Consider the following 24353-nt stretch of genomic DNA (forward strand, 5'->3'; position numbering starts at 1 on the left):
GAGAGAAAGAGGGAAGCAGGCTTCCTGTGGAGCAGAGAGCCCGATGCGGGGCTCGATCCCAGGACCCTGAGATCATGACCCGAGCCGAAGGCAGCAGCCCAAACCACTGAGCCACCCAGGCGCCCCAAACTTTTAAATATTTAGACATATGGTATATGGGCCTCTATATTCTTGCCACAGGTCCCTCAAATGTTAAGTGCTTGAGGAAAGTATATACTTCAAAGGAAGCTTTTATACTCTGTCCTGTTTCCTAGGCCCCAACAAAGTACCACAAATGCGGTGGCTCAAAACAGACAGTTATTCTCTCCCAGGACTGGAGACCAGAAACCTGAAGTCCAGGGGTCCAGATGATTGCGTGTTAAAGGAAACACTTAGCTAGAGCCCCAAACCAAGGGGAAGCGGCCCTTCCCAGGTTGTCAGGTATTGGGTATAGAAGCTGAGTGTGTTTCCGTGACGAGTTAAAGCCCCACACCCAGGTGGTCCTTGGTGGTCATTTCCTCAAATATCAGAAGAATGCTCTGGAGGGAATCTCTCCCAATTCCAGCCTCAGCCATCCCCTCTCAGTCATGGCTTCTGTGTCATACCGCCTTCCTCCCCTGACAGGAAAAGCAGTATGACAAAATGTCTGTGTAATTTACCTCTTGGAACCTAGAAAAAGACAGGGGGTCTGGGCAGAGGCGACAGCTTGGTTAAAAACCGTAATACCAGTGCTGTGACGGTAAGGAGCCCGGCTTCCTTCAGAAGGCGGTGGCCTGAGGGGAGAGGCCCTACAGCTCCCCGGGCAGCGACCCATGGCAGGACCACGGCCCCCTCGGTCTGCCCAAGTCTCTGTTCCGAGGGTGCCTGCCGGGCCCCACGCTGGGGGTTCTGAGAAGACAGGCCTTTCCTCACGGGAAGCTTGTCACCTACGCACAGTTGCCCAATGGCGCCTTGGTTTCCCAATGCAGGAGCTGGGGACACTTGGCTGGACGTGTACAAATTGCCCAAGGAGTCTTGGCTCAAGGAGGTGGAGCACCCCCAACCGGCTCTAAATCCGAAGAAGAAAGTCAGACAGCCACAACCGGTAGGAAAGGCCCCTGTTTCCCACTGATACGTTTCTCCCTCCCCTTGACCCACATCTGCCTAAATGCCCCTTGGAGTCAGGACGAATGGGGCCTTACGGAGGCGGCAAGAGAGGACAGCAGGCACATGGGCCCATGACTCCAAACTCGATTTGCTTTGGTCAAAATAAGATATTAAGAGGGGCCCTCAGTAGTGGGAGCCTCTCTCTCTCTCTCTCTCTCTCTCTCTCTCTCTCTCTCTCTCTCTCTCGTCTGAGAGGTGCCTCTCCACCAAGACCACTCCCAGGTCTTTTATCCTGATTCCTGCCTCCTCGGTCATTTTATTCCCACCACCACCACCCCCGCCCTGGGCTGAAATAATCCTTTCATGCCTCACTGCATTTCCCAGATTATGGTATAAACAGGTTGTTGTCAATATATAGGGAATACATATGTTCTTCATATTATTCTTAGAAAGTAGGAGCTCTACCATTTCAGTCTATTTTTTAAAAAATAATCTCAATGCCCAACATTACCTCTGTTCATTCATATTTCTTTTTTTTTAAGATTTTACTTATTTTTTTAAAAAAGATTTTATTTATTTATTTGACAGACAGAGATCACAAGCAGGCTCAGAGAGGCAGGCTGAGAGAGAGAGAGGAGGAAGCAGGCTTCATGATGAGCAGAGAGCCCGATGCGGGGCTCGATCCCAGGACCCTGAGATCATGACCTGAGCTGAAAGCAGAGGCTTTAACCCACCCGGGCGCCCCATAAAGATTTTATTTATTTGACAGAGAGAGCAAAAGAGGGAACACAAGCAGGGGGAGTGGGAGAGGGAGAAGCAGGCTTCCCGCTGAGCAAGGAGCCTGACTCGGGGCTCGATCCCAGGATTCTGGGATCATGAACTGAGCTGATGGCAGACGCTTAACGACTGAGCCACCCAGGGGCGCCCGCATTCATATTTCTTCCTCTCACTATTTCCAATCTCCCCTCCTGCATCCCAAGACCCTGGACAGCAGGGGATCCTGTGTTAAAATCCTGCGGGCCAGGCAACCACGCAAATATCAGTCGTCTGTGTCTGCAGGATGCGTTCACTACTGACGGCAGTAACGGGGAGAGAGAGAATAAAGCGGCGGACGCACATACATCCGGCCTATTGTGACTTAATTTCTCACTTTTCTCCTCAGAATGCTCTTGAACCTGTGACTTCAGAGGATCTAGAAACGGTAAGGAATTTTAAAGAAAATCTGCAGGGAAAATTTAGGTTGCATGCCACAGATTTTTATGTTGACTGAAAATGTGCTTTAAATACCAAGTATCCCAGGAGAATGTTCCAGTAGGGCACATTTTCAGATTCTCTGTCACTCAACTTCGTACCTCATATCCACGAAGACAGGCCCCTATCCTTGAGGATCATTGCCCCGAGTCGTTTGTCGAGAGATGGGTTTCCATGAAGATAAGGGAGGTGACATTTTAGGGCCCCTCACCTGTATGGCCCCTTCCAAGGCCCTGCAAGGGATCCTAACAATGTATTCACATGGCCACGTAGTCTTGTAAAATTGGCAAAAGTAACATTTTAACCACAGTCACTTCAGACCACTGTCTTCACTCCTTCTCCCCCTGTCACCATTTAGGTATTAGGATGGCCATGGGCATTTTGCTTTCAAAATTTTGTGTTCTCTTTCACAAGAGGCCCCCAAATTATATACCCTCAGGCCCCATGAGGCCCGGTTTGCTCCTGCCTAAATAACAGCCCAGTCCCCCAAGCCAAGTTTCCTGAAGGGTTTCATCTTCGTACCTCAAGAGACGAGTGGCTTCCCTGGAGCTTCCCGGCTCTCCCTTTGAGGCCAGGAGCACACCGGGCTTTCCAGAGGCTCTGCTCTGGGGAGGACCCAGGCTGGCCAGTACAGAAGAGGTCACCTCCACATGGAAGTCTCTCGAAAGCCCTCTCTTCTCCCCCTTTTTAAATTACATTATGCTTCAAATTATACAAACAACAGGTGAACCTATCACTCTGGGAAAAGCCAGGTAATTCGGAGACAGCAGTTGTCTCCACAGGTCCTCATCGTTATTAGCCTGATGTGTGTTTCCTCGATCTTCGGTGTGTATCTTACATAGGTTCTTACATGCATTTATCTTTAAAAATATATAGTTTTGTTTTATGGGAATGTCTTTTCTATGGGAAATTTTTTCTATTTTTTTTTTGTTTTGTTTTATGAGAATTTCCTATACTATATTTTCCTATACTATATATTTTCTTACAACTTTGCGTTTTTTTGTTTTGGGGGGTGTTATTTTTTTTTGGCAAAGTTTTTCAACATCAAATAAACCTACCTTGTTCTTTTGACCTATCGTATTCTGTTCCATATTATGGATATACCACAGTTTATTTGGGGTATGAGTCTATTGATACTGAAGACATTTCCACTTTGTGGCTTTTACATTATACAGTGAAAAACTTTGTCAATTCTTTGTATACCTGGGTGCTTCTGAGCGTTCAGGCACTGCATTTTTAGTGTTAATGTAGATACTGCTAAGTTGCCTCCCCAAAGTGGCGTGACAATTAACTTTTTTTAATAAAGATTTTATTTATTATTTGACAGACAGAGGTCACAAGTAGGCAGAGAGGCAGGCAGAGAGAGAGGAGAGGAAGCAGGCTCCCTGTGGAGCAGAGTCCCACGCAGGGCTTGATCCCAGGACCCTGGGACCATGACTCGAGCCAAAGTCAGAGGCCCAACCCCCTGAGGCTTTTAACCAATTTCTCCACAGCCTCTCTGACCTTGCTATTATCCTTTTTTCTGTTGTTTTTTTGTTTGTGTTTTTTTGTTTTTTGTTTTTGCAAACTGATGGAACAAAATGACATCTTGTATAATTTTCATTGATCTCCATATTTTTAACTGGCCTTATTTACTGGTTTTCTTTGGATTGCCTGCCTATATAGTTTGCTTGTTACATATTTGCTTCCAATTTGTTAATTCCATTTCTCCATTGTTCGTGTGCTTTTCTGTTGTAAAGAAGTTTTAGGCTTGGGGTGCCTGGGTGGCTCAGTCAATTGGGCACCCAACTTGATTTTGGTTCAGGTCACGGTCCCAGGGTCATGAGATCAAGCCCCACTTGGGGCTCTCTCTCTCCCCCTTCTTCTTTTCTCCCCACTGCATGTGAATGCACTCTCTCTCTCTCTCTCTCTCAAAAAAAGCGGGGAGTGGGGAGAAGCTTTAGGTTTGAATACAGTGAGAATTTTCTATCCTTTTTAAAAATATTCATTCTACTGAAGAAGGTTTTCCCCTCTCAAGGTTATGAATAAGTTCTCCTGTGGTTTCTTCTAATAATTTCAGAGTTTTGTTTTTGACATTTCACTCTAATTCATAGAGGAGAGTGTCTTTTGTGAATGGAGTGAGAAGGGGGTCACTTTTATCTATTTTTTCCAATAGCCAATCATCACACAGATAACCTTGAACAATTCATCTTTTCCCATTTGTTTTGAAGTGTGATCTTCAATCATTCCTGTATATATTTTTATGCTCTTTATCCTGTCCCATTACAACATTCATCTACCTACACCAGGACCTTAATGAACTTTGGAGCAAAACTGCCAGGGTTCTAATCTCATCAATGTCACCCGATTATTTTCTGTTCTATTTTCCATACTTTTGTTGTTGTTCACCTTTTGGGGAGAGCTCATTGGCTCAGTCTCTCCACTCTCTCACTGAGTTTTTCATTTTTGCTATCATATTTTTATTTACAAGCGTCTCCCTTTTTTCTCTGATTGTTTATTTGATAAATACTATGTCTTCCCTAAAAAACGTTTCTAGTTGTTGGTGTTTCTTCTCCATGTATGGTCTGTTTTCCCCAAGTTGCTTTTTTCTTCCAATTTGTTTTGGTCTCTGTCTTTCTGAAGAGATGCTCTCCTCAATGACTTTTTGTCATTTTAATGGGGTTTCAGGAAGGAGAGGTATTAAGTGTTAAATGTTGACACTACCATCTATATTTTCTAGCAAGTTCGTGCTAGTCTGTGGCTGTATCAGTATTCATCAGGTCCTTAGTTAGAGCAAAGAAACTGGAAGAATATCAAGTTTCAGAAAATTGGAAGGAATGCTACTGATTTTTGTATATTGATCTTGTATTTGAGTGAGGTCAGCAAAACCTAGATCCTGGCAGGTTCATGCAAGCACAGGGTGGACACCTAAGGGTGAGAGTCTCCTTAAATTTCATACTTTACTTCCTTCACCTGAGTCTCAGGACCCTTGGCCTCTTTACTGAAGTTCTAATGGTCTGTCAGCTGATACTGTTGGATTTTCTACCTAGACAATCATAGACAATCCTAACGGTAGATAATGACAGTTTTTCCTCTTTCAAGTATTTATTCCTATTTATTTTTTGTTCTTGCCTTGTTCTATTTTCTAGGAGCTCTAGTAAAATGTTGAATAGTCATGGGGACAGTACACTATCCAGGACCCAACTGGGACACTCCCAAGTGTCTCACCATTTTGCATGAAGCTTCCTAAAGGTGTTTGACATAAATATCCTTCTGCAAGCTAAGCATGTGTCCCTCCAGCCTGTGTTTGCTAAGAGTTTGTTATTTCTTTTTTTAAATTAGGAATAGATATTGACCTTCATCAAATACTTCCTCCTCATCTTTTCAGAGTATTTCTTCTTTAATCTGCTAATGCAGTGGATTGCATTAATAGATTTTCTAATGTGGAAACATTCTTCCTTCCATTCTTGGGTAATCCATACTTGGTAATAATTCATTTAATTGCATTGTCAGTTTGCTTTGCTGATATTGAAGTCCTAAATAAGATATTGACAAAGCAAAATGATAGTTTGGTGTTCATAGAGTATCCATATTCAAACATGAGATTGGCTTGTAGAATATTTTTTTTTCCTTGTGGGTTTTTTTTTCTTTTTTTTTTTTTTTTAAGATTTTATTTATTTATTTGACAGACAGAGATCACAAGCAGGCAGAGAGGCAGGCAGAGAGAGAGGAGGAAGCAGGCTCCCTGCTGAGCAGAGAGCCCGATGTGGGACTTGATCCCAGGACCCTAAGATCATGACCTGAGCCGAAGGCAGCAGCTTAACCCACTGAGCCACCCAGGCGCCCCTCCTTGTGGTTTTCTTATCAGCATTCGGTCTTAGTGTTATCCTAGCCTTGTAAAGAAAGCTGATGTTTCTTTTTTTACCCTCTAGGTCTAAATAAGTCCTATATTATCTCTTTTTTAAAAGATTTTATTTTTATTTATTTATCGACAGAGTGAGAGAGTGCAAGTGGGGGGAGTAGAAAGGGAAGTGAGAAGTGGACTCCCCGCTGAGCAGAGAGCCCGATGTGGGGCTCGATCCCAGGACCCTGGGATCATGACCTGAGCCGAAGGCAGACGCATAACCATCTGAGCCACCCAGGCACCCTATATTATCTTTTTAATTTCAAAATTTAAAAAAAAAATTTTGAGCCTAGTTCAGTCACAATTCATTTATTAGTGTAGATCTATAACTTTTGTATATGTGTAAATATGTTTTTCCTATGGTATAAAAATAAAAACCTGTCTCTTAAATTAGTCCTTTTTCCTATTCTTAATGTTATTTATGTGTGCCTTCTTTTAATTTTTTTTAAAGAAACTGTTTGTAGATCCAACTCACCAAGTTTAGGGAAAGTTTTCAATTAGCAATAATTGCGCCTCGGATAAACCTCATTGGCTACAATACTGCCACTGCACAAAGCTCAACTCACCAATTTTAACTTGCCAATATTTTCTTAATAAATTTTACATGTATATTCATGAAGAATATTTAGTTTCCTTTTCTTTAAGATTTTTTTTAAGTCATCTCTAAGCCCAACTTGGAGTTTGAGCTCAAACCCAAGATCAAGAGTCGAACGTCCCACCAACTGGTCCAGCCCGGTACCCTGGTTTTATTTTCTTATAACATCTTTGGTTGTGGTATCAGGGTGATGCTGGTCTTGTATAATAAGTTGGAATATTCCCATTCTATTTTCTGGAAGAGTTTATATAGAATTGGTATTATTTCTTCTTAAAATGTTTGATAGAGGTAACCAATAAAGCCATCTAGCTGTGGAATTTCCTTTGTGGAACTACAAATTTGATGTCCTGAGTGACAAAGGGTTATCTCTTTCTTCTTAAGGAAACTTTTGTATCTAAGTTACCTAAGGTATTGACATAAAGTGGTTCATAATCCCGTGTTATCCTTTCATTATCTGTAAAATGTGTTTTTTTAAAAAGCTAGATGTATGTATGTATGTATGTATATATTTTAGAGAAAAAAAGAGAGGGAGTGAGCAGGGGGAGAGGCAGAGGGAAAGAAACTTCAGCAGACTCCATGCTGAATGCAGAGACCAATGTGGGGCTTGAGCCCATGACTCTGAGATCATGACCTCAGCCAAATCCATACTGAGCCACCCAGGCGCCCCAGATTTTACCCCTGTAAAATCTGTTTTGATGTCACCTTCTTCATTTCTGATATTGGTTTGTTTGTTTGATTGATTGATTTGAGATAGAGAGAGACAGAGAGAGAGAGAGACAGAGACAGCTGGTGGGGGAGGAGCAGAGAGAGAGGAAGGGAGAATCCCAAACTGACTCCCCATTGATGGCAGGTGGGGGACTCTATCTCACAACCTTGAGATCATGACCTGAACCAAAATTGAGAGTCGGACACTCAAATGACTCCCATTTCTGATATTGGTAATTTGTATTTTCTCTTTTTTTCTTAATCAGCTTGGCTAGAGGTTTGTCAACTTGATTAATCTCATCAAAGAGCCAGCTTTTGGTTTCATTTCTTCATTTTTTTTCTGTTTTCTATCTCAGTGGTTTCCAATTTGATTATTATTTTCTTTCATCCACTTCAGGTGTAAGTTTTTCCTTGTTTTCTAGTTTCTTATGGTAGGAAGGTAGGTCATTGATTTGAGATCTTCTTTTCTGATATAGGCATTTAGTGCTATAAACTTACATCTAAGCACTGTTTTAGCTGTTTCCGTTATATATTTTTAAAAAGTTTTTTTTTTAAGATTTTATTTATTTATTTGACAGAGAGAAATCACAAGTAGATGGAGAGGCAGGCAGAGAGAGAGAGAGAGAGAGAAGCAGGCTCCCTGCTGAGCAGAGAGCCTGATGCGGGACTCGATCCCAGGACCCTGAGATCATGACCTGAGCCGAAGGCAGCGGCTTAACCCACTGAGCCACCCAGGTGCCCCTAAAAAGTTTTTTAATTTTTTAATAAACATATAATGTATTACTAGCCCCAGGGGTACAGGTCTGTGAATCGCCAGGTTTACACACTTCACAACACTCACCATAGCACATACCTTCCCCAATGTCCATAACCCCACCACCCTCTCCCTACCCCTCTACCCCCAGCCACCCTCAGCTTGTTTTGTGACATTAAAAGTCTCTTATGGTTTATCTCCCTCCCGAGCCCATCTTTGTTCATTTATTCTTTTTCTACCCCAACCCCCCCACGTTGCATCTCCACTTCCTCATATCAGGGAGATCATGTAATAGTGAACATGAATTGGAAGAACAAATATTGTGAAAATGTCTATGTTACCTAAAGCAATCTACACATTTAATGTAATCCCTATCAAAATCCCATCTTTTTTTTTTTTCCAAAGAAATGGAACAAATAATCCTAAAATTTATATGGAACCAGAAAAGACCTCAAATAGCCAAAGGAATATTGAAAGAGAAAGTCAAAGTTGGTGGCATCACAATTCCAGACTTCAAGCTCTATTACAAAGATGCCATCATCAAGACAGTATGGTACTGGCACAAAAACAGACACATAGATCAATGGAAGAGAACAGAGAGCCCAGAAATAGACCTTTCTTTATAATTTTATGTTATTTTAAAAAATACTTTAAATTACTTCCCAGTTTGCTTTTTGACATATTTTTTGAACAATGAATTATTTAGAGGTATATTATACTTCTAAATACTTCTATACTTTGAAATATCCAGATGTCTTTATTTTTGTGATTTCTAATTCCATTGTGATTAGAGAACATGCTTCATATAATTTGAAGCCTTTTAAATTTATTAAGATTTGTTTTGTGCCCAGAATATGGTTTATCTTGTTAAGTGTTTCATGTGCACTTCAAAACAATGTGTATTCAGCTACTGTTGGTCAAGTTATTTAAGTCTCCTATATATTTACTGCTTTTCCTTCTATATCCTTACTATGCTCTTACTGGGTTTCTGTCTATTCTATCAGTTATTGGGAGAGGAGTGTTCAAATCTTTAAGATTACAGATTTATCAGGATCGCTGCCTGAGGTGGGAGGGCAGAGATGGTTAAAAAAATAAATTACAGATTTATCTATTTCTGCTTTCACTTCTATGAGCCTTCGTTTCATGTATTTCGAAGCTCCGTTATTAGGTGTGTAAACATTCGGAACGTTATATCTCCTTGGTGAATTGACTGTTTTATCATTATTCAGTGAATCTTTGAACCCTGGTAATATTTTTTGCTCTGAAATCTATTATGTCAGATATTAATACAGTCACCCCAGCTTTCCTTTCATTATTTTTACAAGATGTATCTTTTTCTATACTTTTAATATTGGTGTCTTTGTATTTAAAATGAATTTCTTTTTGACAGCATGTAGTTGGGTCTTACCTTCTTATACAGTTTTTGTACAATTACCTTTAATTAGGGTAGTTAGGCCATTTATGTTTAATGTAATTATTGATGTGTTTGAATTTAAATCTATCACTTTGCTATTTACTTTCTATTTGTCCCACTTTTCCCCTTTTCTTTCTTCCTTTCCCCTCTTTTTCTGACTTCTTTCAGATATGTTTTTAATGATTCTGTTATATCCCCTTTGTTGGCTTCTTAGCTGTGCCTTTTCCTTATTGTAGGATATGATGGTTTGTTTTAGAGGAGACATTAAGTTGAGTCTTCCAGTTCACATAATGAAGATCAAACCACCCAAACCAGTTACAGGTTAGTATAATTCAACTAACTGCTCTCTTTCCTTCTGCCATGAATTTGGTTTTCTTTTCTCTTTTTTCCTTTTTTTTTTTTGCCTTTCTCTACATTTCCCATCTTTTCTACTTATTAGCAGCAATATCTAAATTACAAGTATAGTTCTGAAAGGAAAAAAATTTTTAAGTCATAAGCTCTGGGATCTGAAGACAAAAAATATAGAAGTTACAAGGATACAGCTAACTAACAGAATTGGGAAATCTGGAAAGACAGTCATCTAGCTGGAGTTTATTCATTTCTATATTTCTGTGTTTGTTCATTGATCAGTATTTGCTGAGTGCCAGTAACACACCAAGCACACAGATGAGGAAGACACACCTTCCTGTGCTCTAAAAGCTGCAGTGCTACTAAAGAGGAGTAAGAGGGAACCAACATTGAACATTATGATAAGTGCAATGATGGGGAACATCTAGGACCATGAGAATATAGAGGAAAGAGTGACTAACTCTGCCACAGAGCAGGCAAAGCCTTTATCAAAGGATGAGGCATTTGGAAAGGTTTTGAAGGATAAGTAGGAGTAGGTCATGAGGTGCAGAGGAGAAGTCCATTATAGGCAGAGGATAGAGTATATCCTTTCAATACGTGCACATGACATAAAAGATATAAGAATATTCACTGCAGCAGTATTTATAGATGCAAAAGACTAATTAAATAAAATCTGGTCACACGCATCCAAAGGAATACTTTGCAACCATTAAAAACAAAGAAGGAAATTTAAAAAGCCAAGAATATCTAGTTCACTCTCATAAAAGAACATGATGATACGATTTGCTCCATCAAGATTTATCATAAAGCTATAGTGATTAAGACAAGATAAAAAAAAAATAGATGAAAGAACTATCATAGAGGCCAGGACAGACTCAGGCATTAGTGTCCACTTGATATCTGAGGGGTGGCACTCCGGAGCTGTAGAGAAAGGATGGTCATTTCAGTAAATGGTGCTGCTTGTCCATATGGAAACAAAAGTGAGACAGGACTCCTGCCTCATGCCACACACAAAAATAAATTCCAGATGACTCACAGAAGTAAATAAGAAAGAGAAAACAATAGAGCTTTTAAATATTTTTTAAAGATTTTATTTATTTGAGAGAGAGAGGGAGCACAAATAGGGGAAAGGGGAAGAGGAGGAGGGAGAAAGTAAAATAAATAGAACGTGGTGCTTACACAGAAGCCAGGAGAGTGGCTGCCGCTCTTCCCCAGAGGCTGTGACTGGAGACAGGCCTTTGCAGAATTTCTAGGGAGCACACATTGTCCCATCTCTGGACCTGAGTAGAGACAGATGTTTGCCTTGTAATAATTTATTAAGATATATATTTTTATGCTCTTTGCTGAATGTATTATATTTCACATAAGAAAATTTTTCAGAGAATGGAAACAAGCAACAGGAACACCCGGGCGGCTCAGTCAGTCAAGCAGCTGCCTTTGGCTCAGGTCATGATCTCAGGGTCCTGGGATCTAGTCTCACATCGGGCTCTCTGCTCCGCGGGGAGCCTGCTTCCCCCTCTTTCTCTCTGCCTGCCTCTGTGCCCACTTCTGATCTCTGTCTGTCAAATAAATAAAATCTTTAAAAAAAAGGAAAAAGGGAAAAAAAAGAAGAAGAAGAAAAGAAAACAAGCAACAATGAGGAAGGTCTATAGTATGATAGGAAGAGATCTCCAAGCCACTGTGAGTGATAAACGCAAGGGTGCTCGTGTCTAAGAACAATTCTCAAACGTTAGTTGCATCAGACTCACCTGGAGAACTTGTTAGAACCCGGATGGCTGGGCTCCACCCACAGTTTTCCCTTCCGCCTGGGGTGGAGCCCGAGAATGTGCATTTCTAACAAGTTCTGTTGAGCCTGCGCGATCCCTGCTGATCAGGGACCCCACTAAGGGAACTGCTTGTGCATCGTTCGCTGCCACTTGTTTATACAAAAGGGGTCTCCTGTAGCAACCAATGCAAGAAACCCGGGACAGTGGATGTCTCAGGGGAAGGGGACCTGGGGCACTATGGGGCCTCCAGCCCGCCCCAAAGAGAGCAGAGTTCTCAAAGCTGGGGTGGGCGCCCAAAAAAATCAATCACCCAGTCATACTGAGGATTTAGGAACAGTTGAAAAAGAAGGAAATGAAAGGTTTCAGGGGGAGTCGAGTGGTAAGAAAAGTGATTGGCAGAGAGGAGAATTTTGAAGGAAGGCGGTGGGGTAGGTGAACTCGGGGCGGGCCTGTCTGATTACGGGGGCCTTCAGCAGCAGCTCAGTAGTGACCGTAACTGGCCGTTTGGGGCCTTGCTGCCCTGGGGACGCAGCACCGGTGGTCTGAGGCCTCCGCTGCGGATCCGGTAACCCGGAAACAGGAAGTGGCGGTGGGATGGGGCTGTGGGAGCTGCGCTTGGCCCGTGCTCCCTGAGCAGCCGGGGCAGGAAAGAGGCAGGGCGAAGGCTGAACCCTGGGCTCCCCCAAGGACTTCTGGGGATGGGGGATTCCACAGGAAACTGGGAAGCACCGAGGAAGGAGGGAAAATCAGGAAGGCGGAAGTCCCAGGGTTTGACCAATTCCGGAATCTTTTCATCCTAGGTACCACGTTCAAAAGCCCCCTGGAAATCTTTGCCAAGGTAGAGGACTACTATGGCCTGGGCTCGGGGCAGAACCACTTCATCAAGGACAGTCAGTGGGAGCAGCAGGCGGCCATCTTCCACGCCTCATACCGGAAGGACCCGGACACGGAGTGGGAGGAGGAGCCACTCAGGTGAGCGGGCCGGGGGTCCCGGGAGCCCCCTGCTCCCCGGAGCCGTGCGGGCACTCGCAGGAACATGTGCCCAAGCCCGTGAATTCATCTGAGGTCTAAGAGCTCCTGGTTTCGGGGACTTTTTTCCAAAAATTTCAGCAGATGTTTTGAAAAAGTGTGTGGAGATTGTTCAAATACTGTTAGAACAGAGGCTGATCACATGAATTTCAAAGAGGGGATAGACGCGTGTGCGCAAGAGGAGTTTAGTTTACAATTTTGTGCACATCTTCTCTTAAAAAAATTTTTTCCTGATTATCCTGACAACACAGAAGAGCCTGCAGACAGACATAAAAGTCTCACTATTCAGTGAGACTTTCTAATGTCCATCCAGTCTTTCTAATGTCATATATTAATGTCTAATTACTTAAATACCTTCCTCTGTAACCTTAGGCAGCAGGAAGGGCTCATGAGCCCTGCTGTGATTGTAAAAACTGAGCCCAAGTCTTTGAACTTGGTAGAGCTGGTTTTAGGAGCTAGCTCTCCTCACAGCTACGCTGAACCTCCGGAATGTTCTTGCTTTACCCGGGAAGCCTCACATCTTGCTGTTAAGAGCATCTCGAATTTTCTCACTTGGGGACACAGACTCCTAGGGTTGTGCCCTCATAGCAGCTACCAGAGACCTGAAGCGGGACCCCCATGAAGTTCAGGGGTGCACTGCCTAGCTGGGTAGTTAGGAGTGTTGCAGGCTAGTTGTTAAAACTATTCGCACAGTCTGTAGTGGGAGTCTTTATACCACAAGAAGCTCTTGTAAATGCAAACTCTATAAATCAAGAAATTGATTGGCTTTTTTAAGAAGAGCAAATTTATCAGCACCCCCCTAGTTGGATTACCCCCCAGCATGAGGGAGCCGAGACTGATCACTAAGGGATCTTCCTCTAGGACAGAGAAAGTTCTGCTAGGTGCTGGGCACTGTTCCCAACCTGCGAGTGACTCCCACAGCTCAGTCCGCCCCGCCCTCACCAACTTCCAAGGTCTGCAGCCACCAGTACCAGCACAGAGAGCGTGGAAGGTCCATCCTAACCACCCACGTCTGGTTTTAGCACCAAGACTGCCAGCATCTCTCCTGGCCAAGGAGTCTGCTGGGGCTCTGACTGGTGTCTCTTTTTCTCCCCAGCATGGCCACGTTCCATTTCCTCCTTCCCAGCAGCATGATTGCAATGCCAGCAGAAGTCAAGAGCCCCTCGGGTAAATGAAGCAGGGGGTTATCCTTGGCAGTGAGCCCCTGGAGGGAATGCCTCAGCAAACCCTGGGAGGGAGGGAGGCCGGAAGTAGGTCACTAGCTTCACAGCTGGAGCTTAATGGTTTCTGGCTGGATGCATGGTGCCCAGATTCCCTGATGACAGAGACTGGCATCATCTCAGGGAGGGACCTGCCACAGAGGAGGGCATGAGCCCATGGCCCGCTGGGCTGCTTGTGGAGATGAATTCATTTTGTACAAAAGGTTATTTAAAACACTGACAGCCAAGAGGACAGGAATTACCTAGAAGATGTGAAAGCAGCCCAGGGGCAGTGTGACCATCCTCCCCACCCAGGAAGGTGACTTGACCTTAGGTACAGCCCTCCCAGGGGTGCCCCCCCACTCCCCAGGAGGCACGTCCTTCTGTTGCCTGCTGCCCATTAGAACAGACCACTTTTGATTGCAAACTGACTTCCTCTTGGGCAAACAGCTTCTCTATAAACCAGAGGGTATCTAGATTCCTTACATGATGCCCCCTCTCTCTTCTTTCCCAGGGGTAGCCTGTGTCCTTGGCATACACTGGCCTGGAAATCACAACTTCTTCCTCTATTCACTTCACCGAACTCTGAAGGATAAAGTCGGTACTTTGAGATGGGGGTTCCCTAAGCTCGGGGCTCTCAGAGCATGGCCTTCTCCAGCTTAGTTGAGGGCACGTGACTGATGTGTCACTTTAGGGGACCAGAGCTGTGCAGGCAGAAGCAGGTAGCTCAGTGGCTGGGGTGTGAGTGACCGCAAGACTCTGTCTCTGAGCGGTCCCGTTTCTTTAAGAGAACAGGTCAACAGGGACAAAACCCGGTCCAGTCCCCAGGACTCCTTTGGCAGCTCAGGTAAAGAGAGGCCTGGCGTCAGAGGCCAGATCCAGCCCCGGCCCAGGCGTTTGTAAACTGCGTGCCGTCAGGCCAGCCACCGTGAGCCCCAGTCCCCTCTTCTCATCTGAAACACAGAGCTAATTCACGACGCCATCCCTGCCCCCTGCTCGCCCTTGCTGGGAAGAGCCAAATCCAGAGGGTTTCCGGATGTGGAAGCTCTTTGAAACTGACAAGCACTTTGGAAACATGGTGGTGGTTTGGTTTATACAAACTCATGGTTGTCGAGCAAGTTCACTTCGGGGTGATTCCTTGAGCTGTTCACTTAGGTTATATTTCAGAATTATACAAGGATAGTGAAACGTGAAAATGGGCAAAGGAAGAATCTCTCTCCTTCCAGCCCTCTCCCAGGCAGCGTGGCTTCTAATACCAACCTCTGTACCGACTGGCTGGGACCTGGGGCAGGTCGCTTACATCTCTGCCTCAGTTTCCTCGTCTGTGAAATAGGGGTGCTAACAGGACTCACCTCACGGGACCCTTGTGAGAATTAACTGAAAGGAGGCATGGAAAGGGCTTAACACAGTGGTCAGCACCTCGTAAGCCTTCACTGTTAGCTGCAGGGGGACAGTAGCATGACCCCTTCTTTTATCCTTAGGAGGGAGACAGCATAGCCAAGAGGTGAGTGAGAGGGTGAGCCCAGACCATGGCTCCTGCCCACGTCCCAGACAGGCAGACTCATCTGGGTCTCGGGCTGTGCAGGTGGAGGTGCTGGGTGGGGGCGGAGGCTGGGGGACAGCCTTGCATGCCGTGTCCTCCCCGCAGACCCGGAGAGCGTGTGGCCCTGCGCCGCGCCCATTACGGTCTCCCAGCTCAGCTGCACCTGCACCTACCTAGCGCTGGCCTGCGAGGATGGCGTGCTCACGCTGTTGGACCTGGCTGAAGGTGAGCCCCCATCTCCGCCTAACCCCTGGGTGGGTCTCCGGGTAACGAGAGTCCGGGAATGCTGGAATTCCTGTAGGCTCGGAGCCTTCTGTTAGTTACTCCGTGTTCTTAGGTCAACTTGGGGAGCCGGTCCTGCCTTCCCCTCATTCACTCATTCAACAGACATTTATTGAACTTACTATGTGCGGACAATTCCCATTCCCTGTGGATTTACTGAGTGCTAGCTCCGTCCCCGCACCGGACCAGGGCCTGGAAGTCCGTCCATTTCCTCACTGTCACTCTCTGGAGAGGAAGTGTCTTCCAGCCCCGGGTGTGGCACCATGGCAGTCTCGACCCTCTCCCCGTCTCCCCCAACCTCTCAAAATAAGCAAGTCCTGCTTCCTGCTATTCTACCCCCTCCCTGGTCAGCAGGAACCTCACTGGTATGGAAACTAAGAGTCCTCAAAGGGGGCCAGGGCAAGACCAGCAACTATTCTGGGTGGGCGGTAAGTTGCTAGAGTCCTGGGTCCTGGGTCTAGCTTTGCAGGTGCAGAAAATCAGCAGTGTCTACTTGCCCTAAGTTGATCAAGATGTAAGGAAGTGTCTCCCTTTAATTAATTAACTAATTAAAGAGAGAGTGGGGAGGAGGGGCAGAGGGAGATGGAGAGAGAGAACCTCAGACTCCCCACCGAGCACAGAGTCCAACATGGGGCTCCATCCCACCCATGAGATCATGACCGGAGCTGAAACCGAGAGTTGGACGCTTAACCGACTGAGCCACCCAGGCGCCCTGGGAGTGTCTCCCTCTTACCGGACTTTCTTAGATGGGATGACTGAATCACTGGTTTGCCCTTTTGTAATTGGATAGGTGTTTCATTTGGGAGTAGAGGTATGCCATCATCCCCGGCAGCGCTCCGAGCCCACACATCGGTGTAGAGCTCGGGGTGGTGCCTGGCTCGTGGCCATCTCAGGGAGGCCTCTGTCAAGCCAGTGGAGTGCCTTCCTCACTTGGCATATTTGTCTGAAGAATGCCATAGTTCTTTCCAATAGTGTGTACTCTGCCCACATGGCGGGAAGATAAACAGGGCTCCAGGCCCTCTTGAGCTTGAGTTACTGCACCCACAGTGTTCTTACAATGGCTAAAGATGTGTCCAAGTCAGGGGTGCCTGGGTGGCTCAGTGGGTTAAGGCCTCTGCCTTTGGCTCAGGTCATGATCTCAGGGTTCTGGAATTGAGCCACGCATCGGGCTCTCTGCTCAGCAAGGAGCCTGCTTCCCCTCCTTTCTCTGTCTGCCTCTCTGTCTACTTGTGATCTCTCTCTGTCAAATAAATAAATAAGATTAAAAAAAAAAAAGATACGTCAAAGGCAGAAGGATGATACTAATGGCACATTCACTTGCCCAATAGCTTGCTTTCATTTTTCTGGATGTTGATACATTCTGGATATTGCTTGGCGACACACACACATGTCCCTCTCCTTCTCCGAGACCACCCTGGCCCTTGCCCCCTCTGTTGTACTTCGACCTGCCCTGGTCAGCTGTGGTTCAGGACCAGGCTGGGTGTAGCTTCCTTCCTTCCATCCCAGTGCTGACTCAGACCCCTCCACGGGGCTGGTCCTCCCTGTCCCCCACGCCTCTCCATACTCAGAAGGGGTGGCTCTTCTCTCCCACTGGGCTTTGGGGTTTCTGGTTTCACTCTCAAAGGGCTCTCCTGGCTGGATCTTGCCTTCACATCACTCACACACCTGCTGGTCACGGACCCCGAGCCCATGGCTGCATCGTCGTCTGGCCACTTTTCTGATCTGCTGGTGCAATTATTTCTCCAGGTTTCCCTCTTGGGGTCATCGCGCTTCCCAAGGGTTGTTCCTGCCAGAGCATTCACTTCCTGAAGTACTTCTTAGTCCACAAAGGAAAGAACATGTATCCTGAGAATCCCTTGAAATCCCAAATGAAGTGTGTGGTGCTGTGCACAGACTCTTCTCTCTACCTGGTGACAGCCAGAGGGACCCAAGGACCCAGCATCAGTGTGCTCGCTGAGAGGTGGGTGGCTCGAGTGCAGGACGGAGTGAACGAGCTGCCAGCCAGAAGGCGCCTCTCACTGATAAGACACCGACCACCTCCCCTGTGGGAGTCCACTGCTCTGTAGCTGCCACCCCCCACCCGTGAGCGTCCCAAGGTCCCCACTGTCTTTTATATGTGGGTAAATATGTAAAACTCGTCTTGCAAAAATTGTATGATGGCACAAGGGACACCTTTCGTGTCCCACATGACCAAGAAGAGCATCATTTCTGCCAAAAGAGCCTTTTATCCGTTTCCTCAAGGGTCTCTTTCTTTTCTAAATTGTGGAATACTTTAAGCTTGCAAATGATCAACAGAATATGTGTGTGGATTTCGGCTGTTTCTATATGCACACCCTATATGTATGCATATATATATATACATATACACACTATATTTAGTGTGTGTGTCCACGTATGCGTATATCTAGAGGCAGAGAGAAACTCCCTTGACCCCATCATCAAGCTTAAGAACTAGATCATCTCCCAGGTGCTTGGGTGGCTCAGTCGGTTAAGCGTCTGCCTTTGGCTCCGGTCATGATCCTGGGGTCCTGGGACGGAGCCTTGCATTGGGCTCCCTACTCGGTAGGGAGTCTGTTTCTCCCTCTCCCCTCTGCTTGTCCTCTCTTTTGCTGTCTCTCTCTCAAAGAAATAAATAAAATATTTAAGAAAAGATCATCTCCAATTCAGTTAAGGCTCTCTGTGTGCTTGTCCCCTGTCACGTTCCTCTCTCCTCCCCAAAGGTAGTTATCTATCTATTGCTGTATGTAACAAACCACCCCACAACTTAAAGGCTAAAGGAAACACTCATTATTTAGCCCCGGACCCCCGATCCTGTAGGTCGGCTGTTTGGGTGAGGCTCAGCTGGGCAGCTCCTCCACCGGTCTGGTTCATGCTCTCCTGTGTGTCCCAGGCCACTGACAGCTCAGCCAGGGGCTGGGAAGTTCTCAGTGGCCTCACTCACGTGGCCATTGGCCAGGATGCTTGTTTCTCCTCCTTGTGGCCACTCCTGCAGGCTGTCTCAGCCTCTATCACTTGACAGCCCAAGGGCCCCCTCAGCAAGCAAGGGCCACCGCAGTGCACAAACACTTTCCAGGCTTCTGTTCATGCCACACAGGACAGAGCACATCACATGGCCATATCCACAATCAAGCAGTGGGAAAATTGACTCCATCTTTTTCCTTTTTTTTTTTTTTTAAAGATTTTATATATTTACTTGACAGATCACAAGGAGGCAGAGAGGCAGGCAGAGAGAGAGGAGGAAGCAGGCTCCCTGCTGAGCAGAGAGCCTGATGTGATGCGGGGCTCGATCCTAGGATCATGACCTGAGCCGAAGGCAGAGGCTTTAACCCACTGAGCCACCCAGGCATTTGTATCTTTTTCCTTTTTTTAAAGACTTTTTTTTTTTTTTTTGAAGATTTATCTATATGGAGAGAGCAAGTGTGCATGCACAAGCAGAGGGCGGGGCAGGGCAGAGGGATTCTTTCAAGCAGACTCCCAGCTGAGCAAGAAGCCAGAAGCAGGGGGATTCAATCCCACAATCCATGAGTCCATGACCAGAGCCAAAACCAAGAGTCAGACACTCAACAGACTGAGCCACCCAAGCGCCCCTTGACTCCACCTTTTGATGGGAGTTGCTGCAAAATATTACAGCCAGTTTCTTTTTCCATCTATAATATGATTTTCCAAAATTCATTATTCCTTGGCTCTCCTATAAGAATTAACCACCTGTATCTCCAAGTAACCGACCACTTAGCTGCACATTATTTGGGGCAATTGTAAATGGAATCCTATCCTGTACACTCCCCAGCTTGTTTCTCAGTGCCGTTTCTTCTATCACTTGCCTTGCGACCTTGTTCATGGGAGTCGCACATGTTGGGCAACGTGGCCTGGTTATTTTCCCACCTGCACTGCAGCCCGTCGTATAACAGAGTGCAACGAGGCATGCTCCTCCCAGGGGACAATCATATTGTCCCCAGTGTTTGCTACTCCGAAAAGTCCAACATATCTCCTGATGCTTATATACACAAGAGTGTGTCTGGGGTGTATGCCCAGGAGAGGACAGCGCAGCTTGAACTCTGGCCGACTCAGTACGACTGTCCATGTGTCTTGTTTCCTGCAGGCCTATAAAGCACCTGGATGAAGCCATCTGTGCAGTGGCCCCGGTCCAAGCCTTACCTGGCATGGTAGGTTCCTTGTGCCCCTCACTCCTCTTCAGTAAACGTGATCATTTGTCCTTCAAACACTACATGTCAAAGGCAGGTCAAGTGCTAGACCCTGGACTAGCTCTGGGCTACCTGGGGATGAAGGAACAAGTCATTGCCCTGCTGGGGTGCACAGCTGAAAGCAGCTGCTTTCAGGAGGCAGTGACAAGAGGGGGTGGAGAAGACAAGGACAGACGCTGGACTTGTGAGTCTGGGGGAGAGGAAACAGTGTGGCAGCTGGAAGAGGATGACATCGGGGTATGTCCCATCTACAGGGAGGAAGGAGCCCAGGCAGGAGGGAGTTCTGGCTCAGATCTCAGGCCAGGAGGGGCCGTTGGAGTGAATGGGGTCCCCGAGGACGGAAGGAAAGGGTTTGTACACAGAGGCAGCACCTCAGCAGGGCGGGGTGAGGTACTGGCGGACTAGAAGCCAGGGCAGAAGGGGGACGCGCCTCCAGAATCAGATCCAGCGCCTGGAGGAGGGCCTGTTGCTGGGGGGACCGCCAGAGAAGGTAACACACACACTTCTCTGCTCCCTGAGCCTCACCGGGTGCCTGAAAGCAAATCAGTTCTCTCTGTGGCCTGTTGAAATGTCCAGCTGCTTCTCTGACTCCGAATGGAGGGGACAGAGAAGTCCCCATCACCATCTGTCTGCTTCCCAGTTGCTGGTCTTCTATGGGAACGGCTCTCTACAGCTCATGGATGTGGCCAAGCCTCAGATCATCTGTGCCTTTGCTCTACCCAGAACCTACCATCTGGTGGTCCCCTGGAAGCCCTTGTTTGTCGTGTCTGTTCAACACCCGTGTTTCCTGCTCCGAGGTACTGGAGGGGGACCCTGTGGCCTGCTGGCTCTTTTCCTGACACTCTCCGTCCCCTCCCAGAACTAGATGGGGTGACACTGCCCAATCTCTTCCCCCACTCTCGCACCCCACACCACAGGCCAGAACGACGCGGCTGTTCAGCCCTCCCTAGGTGCTTAGCTAAAACACAAGGCAAGGTCTTTTCTCTGGAATCTTGCTATTCTAGATCCAGTGAGCCCCTCACAGCTCAGTCCCAATGAGCCAGCCTTACCAACAGAGAGCAGCCCCCCTGTGCCCGCCCAGCCCACAGAGAAGGTCATCCCTCCACAGCGCTGGCCCTGTCGTTTCATCTCAGGAGACCATCCCGACGAAACTGAATCCAGCAACACCAAGGACATCCAGAGTTCTGTTTTCTATTTCAACCTCGAGGCCTACCCACTCCTGGAAAACCTGTCCAAAAATCACACCATTCCGGAAGCAGACATGACCGAGAACGCGGCCTTTGCCCAGGTGCTGCCCTTGGAGAAAAGATGCGAGCGTTTCCTCCAGAAGAGGTAGAGTGCTGGGTCCGCCTCCCATCCCTGCCCCTGGGGGTGTCTGGATGGAGGACTAGTGGCGTTCGTTTGACGGTAAGGTCCGTCCAGCATTTAGAGCCCCCGCCAGCGGGGAACCCCACCCTCTCCTGACCCCGGAGCCGCGCCTCCGTTCCCGTTCAGCTTGGTAGAAAAGGAGCAGCGGATTCAGGCTGGAAAGGAAGGGCTGCCAGTTGCTCTTTTCTCCGTGTCAAGACTGTCTTTGCTTTCTGCTTTCTCGAGTCTTTGGTTTTACAAATCATGTTTGGATTATCAGACGCAATCATCTAAGACAGGGGCTGTGGCCTGTTTCCATGAATAAAGTGTTGCTGGAACAGGCCTGTTTGTTAGGTCTTACCAGTGGCTGCTCATGTGTCACAACGGCAGAGCTGACACTGCCAACAGACACCATAGGATCTGTCACGCCTTTGTAGAAACGGGTTTCCAGCCCCTGGTCCAAGCTCCCCTTTGCTTTATCCATCATCTGGACAAATGGTGAGGTCCTGCGTCTCTCCCCTTTCCACTGTCGTGGTGCCACCAGGACTCTATCCACAGCCCTTTCCACTGTAGAAGCATCGTGAACTGTGCTCTGTCTGCTCTGGAGAAGAGGTCTCTCTTCTCTCCCATTCACTACAAATTTCTGGCGGCTTGCAAATTCTTGTTGATTTGTGTCGTGATTTGGACCGTGCACTTTAAGTGGGACAGGGTCACTAGTGGAGCCCTCCACAACAGACGGGGTGGGGAGGGAATCGAGTGGTCCCTTTCCTTCCCGGGCCTTCTGTGGCGTCCGCTCTGGGACTCTGTGATCTCTCCAGTATGATCTCCTCACGCTTGCCTCCAGAGGAATGAAGCAACAGGAGGGTACTCAGCTCTGAAATCTGCTGCCTCCGCCGCTCACTGGCCGGGAGACCTTGTCGAGTCCCTTAACCTCCAAGAGCCTCAGTTTCCTCGTTAATTCAAAAAAGATGTGTGGTATGCCCATGGTGCAGCAGACTGTGCTGTGGGCTCTTCCACGATGCCTGGCCCGCAGGTGGTGTAGGTATTCGAGAGCTAATACATGTCAAGGGCTGGGCATAGGGTCCTCACTCAATGGTAGGTCCAAGAGTGATGCTGGGTTAGTCTCAGTTCGTGCCCAGGAAACTGTAGACACCACCGCCAGGTGGCGCTTCAGCCCCCATGACGGCTTTTACAGGCTGCACTTGGTTCCTTCCTGGGCGTGGTGGGCTGGCCTTAGGGCTTTCAGCATCCCTGGGAGGGAAGTAGGGCCATCCTTGTCGGAGGCGGGGATGCTCTGTGGGTCTTGGGGGAGGACAGCAAAGAAGGGGTCAGTAGACATTTCCCCTGATGAAAGGATTACCAAGATTTACTAAGAGTGCCCCTGTTCCTCCCATGGAGGCTTCTTTTTTTAACCCTTGATGGCTTGACTTGTTCTGAGGACATGCAACTGAATAATTTAAGGGTGAACCATCATGAAGTCTAGTTTATTTTCCAGCAGACCAGGAAAACATTTAGAGAGAGAAAGAGAAAATGTGAACAAACTGTGAAACCGAGGACAATATTCATAGAGAGTGACAGACAGATAAAATGTTTATAGGTGGTAAATACAGGTATATTGTACTACTTGCAACTTTTCTGTAGGTTTGAAATTTTTCTAAGTAAAAGATAAGGAGAGGTTATAAATTATTACTTACAGTATAATCCTGATTTTGAGTAAAAGAAGACTAGAAGTGTGTATACCCATAGTAACGGTAGTTATATCTGGGTGATCACGTATGTGTGATTTTCTTTCTTTGTACTTTCCCTATTTGCAGCTTTTCTAAAAACAAAAACAAAACAAAACAAAAAAGTTATTTTGGAAAATTTTAAATATCAGTGAAAAAAGAAGTGAAGAGTATGAGTTTAGACCATGGCCGTAGTGAGACTGTTCTCAGGGGAGGTCCTGGCACGGAGATTTCTGGAGCTTTTTCCTTTTTAAATTTTTTAATTAGTCTCATAGGTAGAAATTAGTGACTCGCCAGCAGCGTATACTACTCAGTGATCATTAGAGGAAGGGCCCTCCTTAATGCCCATCCCCCAATCACCCCCCCCACACCTCCCCTCCAGCAACCCTCAGTTTGTTTCCTAGAGTTTGTCTCTTATGGTTTGCCTCCCTCTCGATTTTCATCTTGTTTTATTTTTCTTTCCCTTCCCCTATAGCCATCAGTCTCGTTTCTTCAGTCCCCCATGAGTGCAATCATATGGTATTTGTCTTTCTCTGACTTATTTCGCTTAGCCTAACAGCCTCTACTCCCATCCACATCGCTGCAAATGGCGAGATTTTATTCTTTTTGATGGCGGCGTAGTATCTGCAGCTCTTTCTTGAGGAGACCCAGAGAGCCCCTTGTTTAAGGAGCTTGCTTCCATTTCTGCCTTTCAGTCTGACCCCTCTCTTTCACTGGCCTGGAAAGGGTGAGCCTTCCCACTTGAGCTGGAAGCCAGCCGGCTGCCCCACCTGGGGGAATGGCCCCCGGCCCCACATTTCCAGCACTGGGAGGCTCACCTCCCGCCTGGCAGCGGAGGGCCCGGCCAATTCAGGCTGCCACAGTCCCTGATGGACAAGTCCCACCCTTGGCCAAGGTATAAGTGGAGATTAGAACTCAGGACACCCGTGGAAGGAACCCGCGGAAGGAAGGAAATTTTCTTCAAGCAGAGCTACTACTAAGTACTTCTCCATTGTAAAAAAAAAAAAATTATTCACTATTTCTGATAGAAGTTATTATCGATACACTTGTAGAAATTTGGAAAATAGGACAATGCAAAAAAAATTTTTAAAATAACTCAGAGTCCATCACAAAAACCCTAGCAGGGCTGTTAATTTGTTAATTTAGGTTCAGGTTTTCCCTTTGGTGTTTTCACTAAGTTGAGATCCTGTTTCATGATCAATTTTTAAGTCTGGCTTTGTGTCGCTCCAGAATAGAAGTTCATTAT

At 46.5% G+C, this 24353-nt stretch overlaps 1 protein-coding gene across 5 annotated transcripts in view; it reads left to right on the plus strand.

The window, feature by feature from the left end:
• The window catches only part of WDR93 (WD repeat domain 93), a 42682-nt gene that overhangs the window by 13146 nt on the left and 5183 nt on the right, over positions 1 to 24353 (plus strand). For 4 of the 5 annotated variants that reach the window (XM_082735260.1, XM_082735259.1, XM_082735261.1 and 1 more), the window contains 11 exons: positions 948 to 1063; positions 2228 to 2266; positions 9904 to 9988; positions 12582 to 12753; positions 13907 to 13977; positions 14524 to 14610; positions 15658 to 15777; positions 17581 to 17794; positions 19934 to 19997; positions 20677 to 20833; positions 21170 to 21368. In XM_082735260.1, the coding sequence (XP_082591386.1) occupies positions 948 to 1063; positions 2228 to 2266; positions 9904 to 9988; positions 12582 to 12753; positions 13907 to 13977; positions 14524 to 14610; positions 15658 to 15777; positions 17581 to 17794; positions 19934 to 19997; positions 20677 to 20833; positions 21170 to 21368 (1324 nt within the window). Of the gene's footprint in view, positions 1 to 947; positions 1064 to 2227; positions 2267 to 9903; positions 9989 to 12581; positions 12754 to 13906; positions 13978 to 14523; positions 14611 to 15657; positions 15778 to 17580; positions 17795 to 19933; positions 19998 to 20290; positions 20834 to 21169; positions 21369 to 24353 lie in introns of those variants that run through there. The other variant, XM_082735263.1, reaches the window with a different exon arrangement.

Source organism: Mustela nivalis (assembly GCF_964662115.1).
Source record: "Mustela nivalis genome assembly, chromosome: 6".
Taxonomy (NCBI): domain Eukaryota; kingdom Metazoa; phylum Chordata; class Mammalia; order Carnivora; family Mustelidae; genus Mustela; species Mustela nivalis.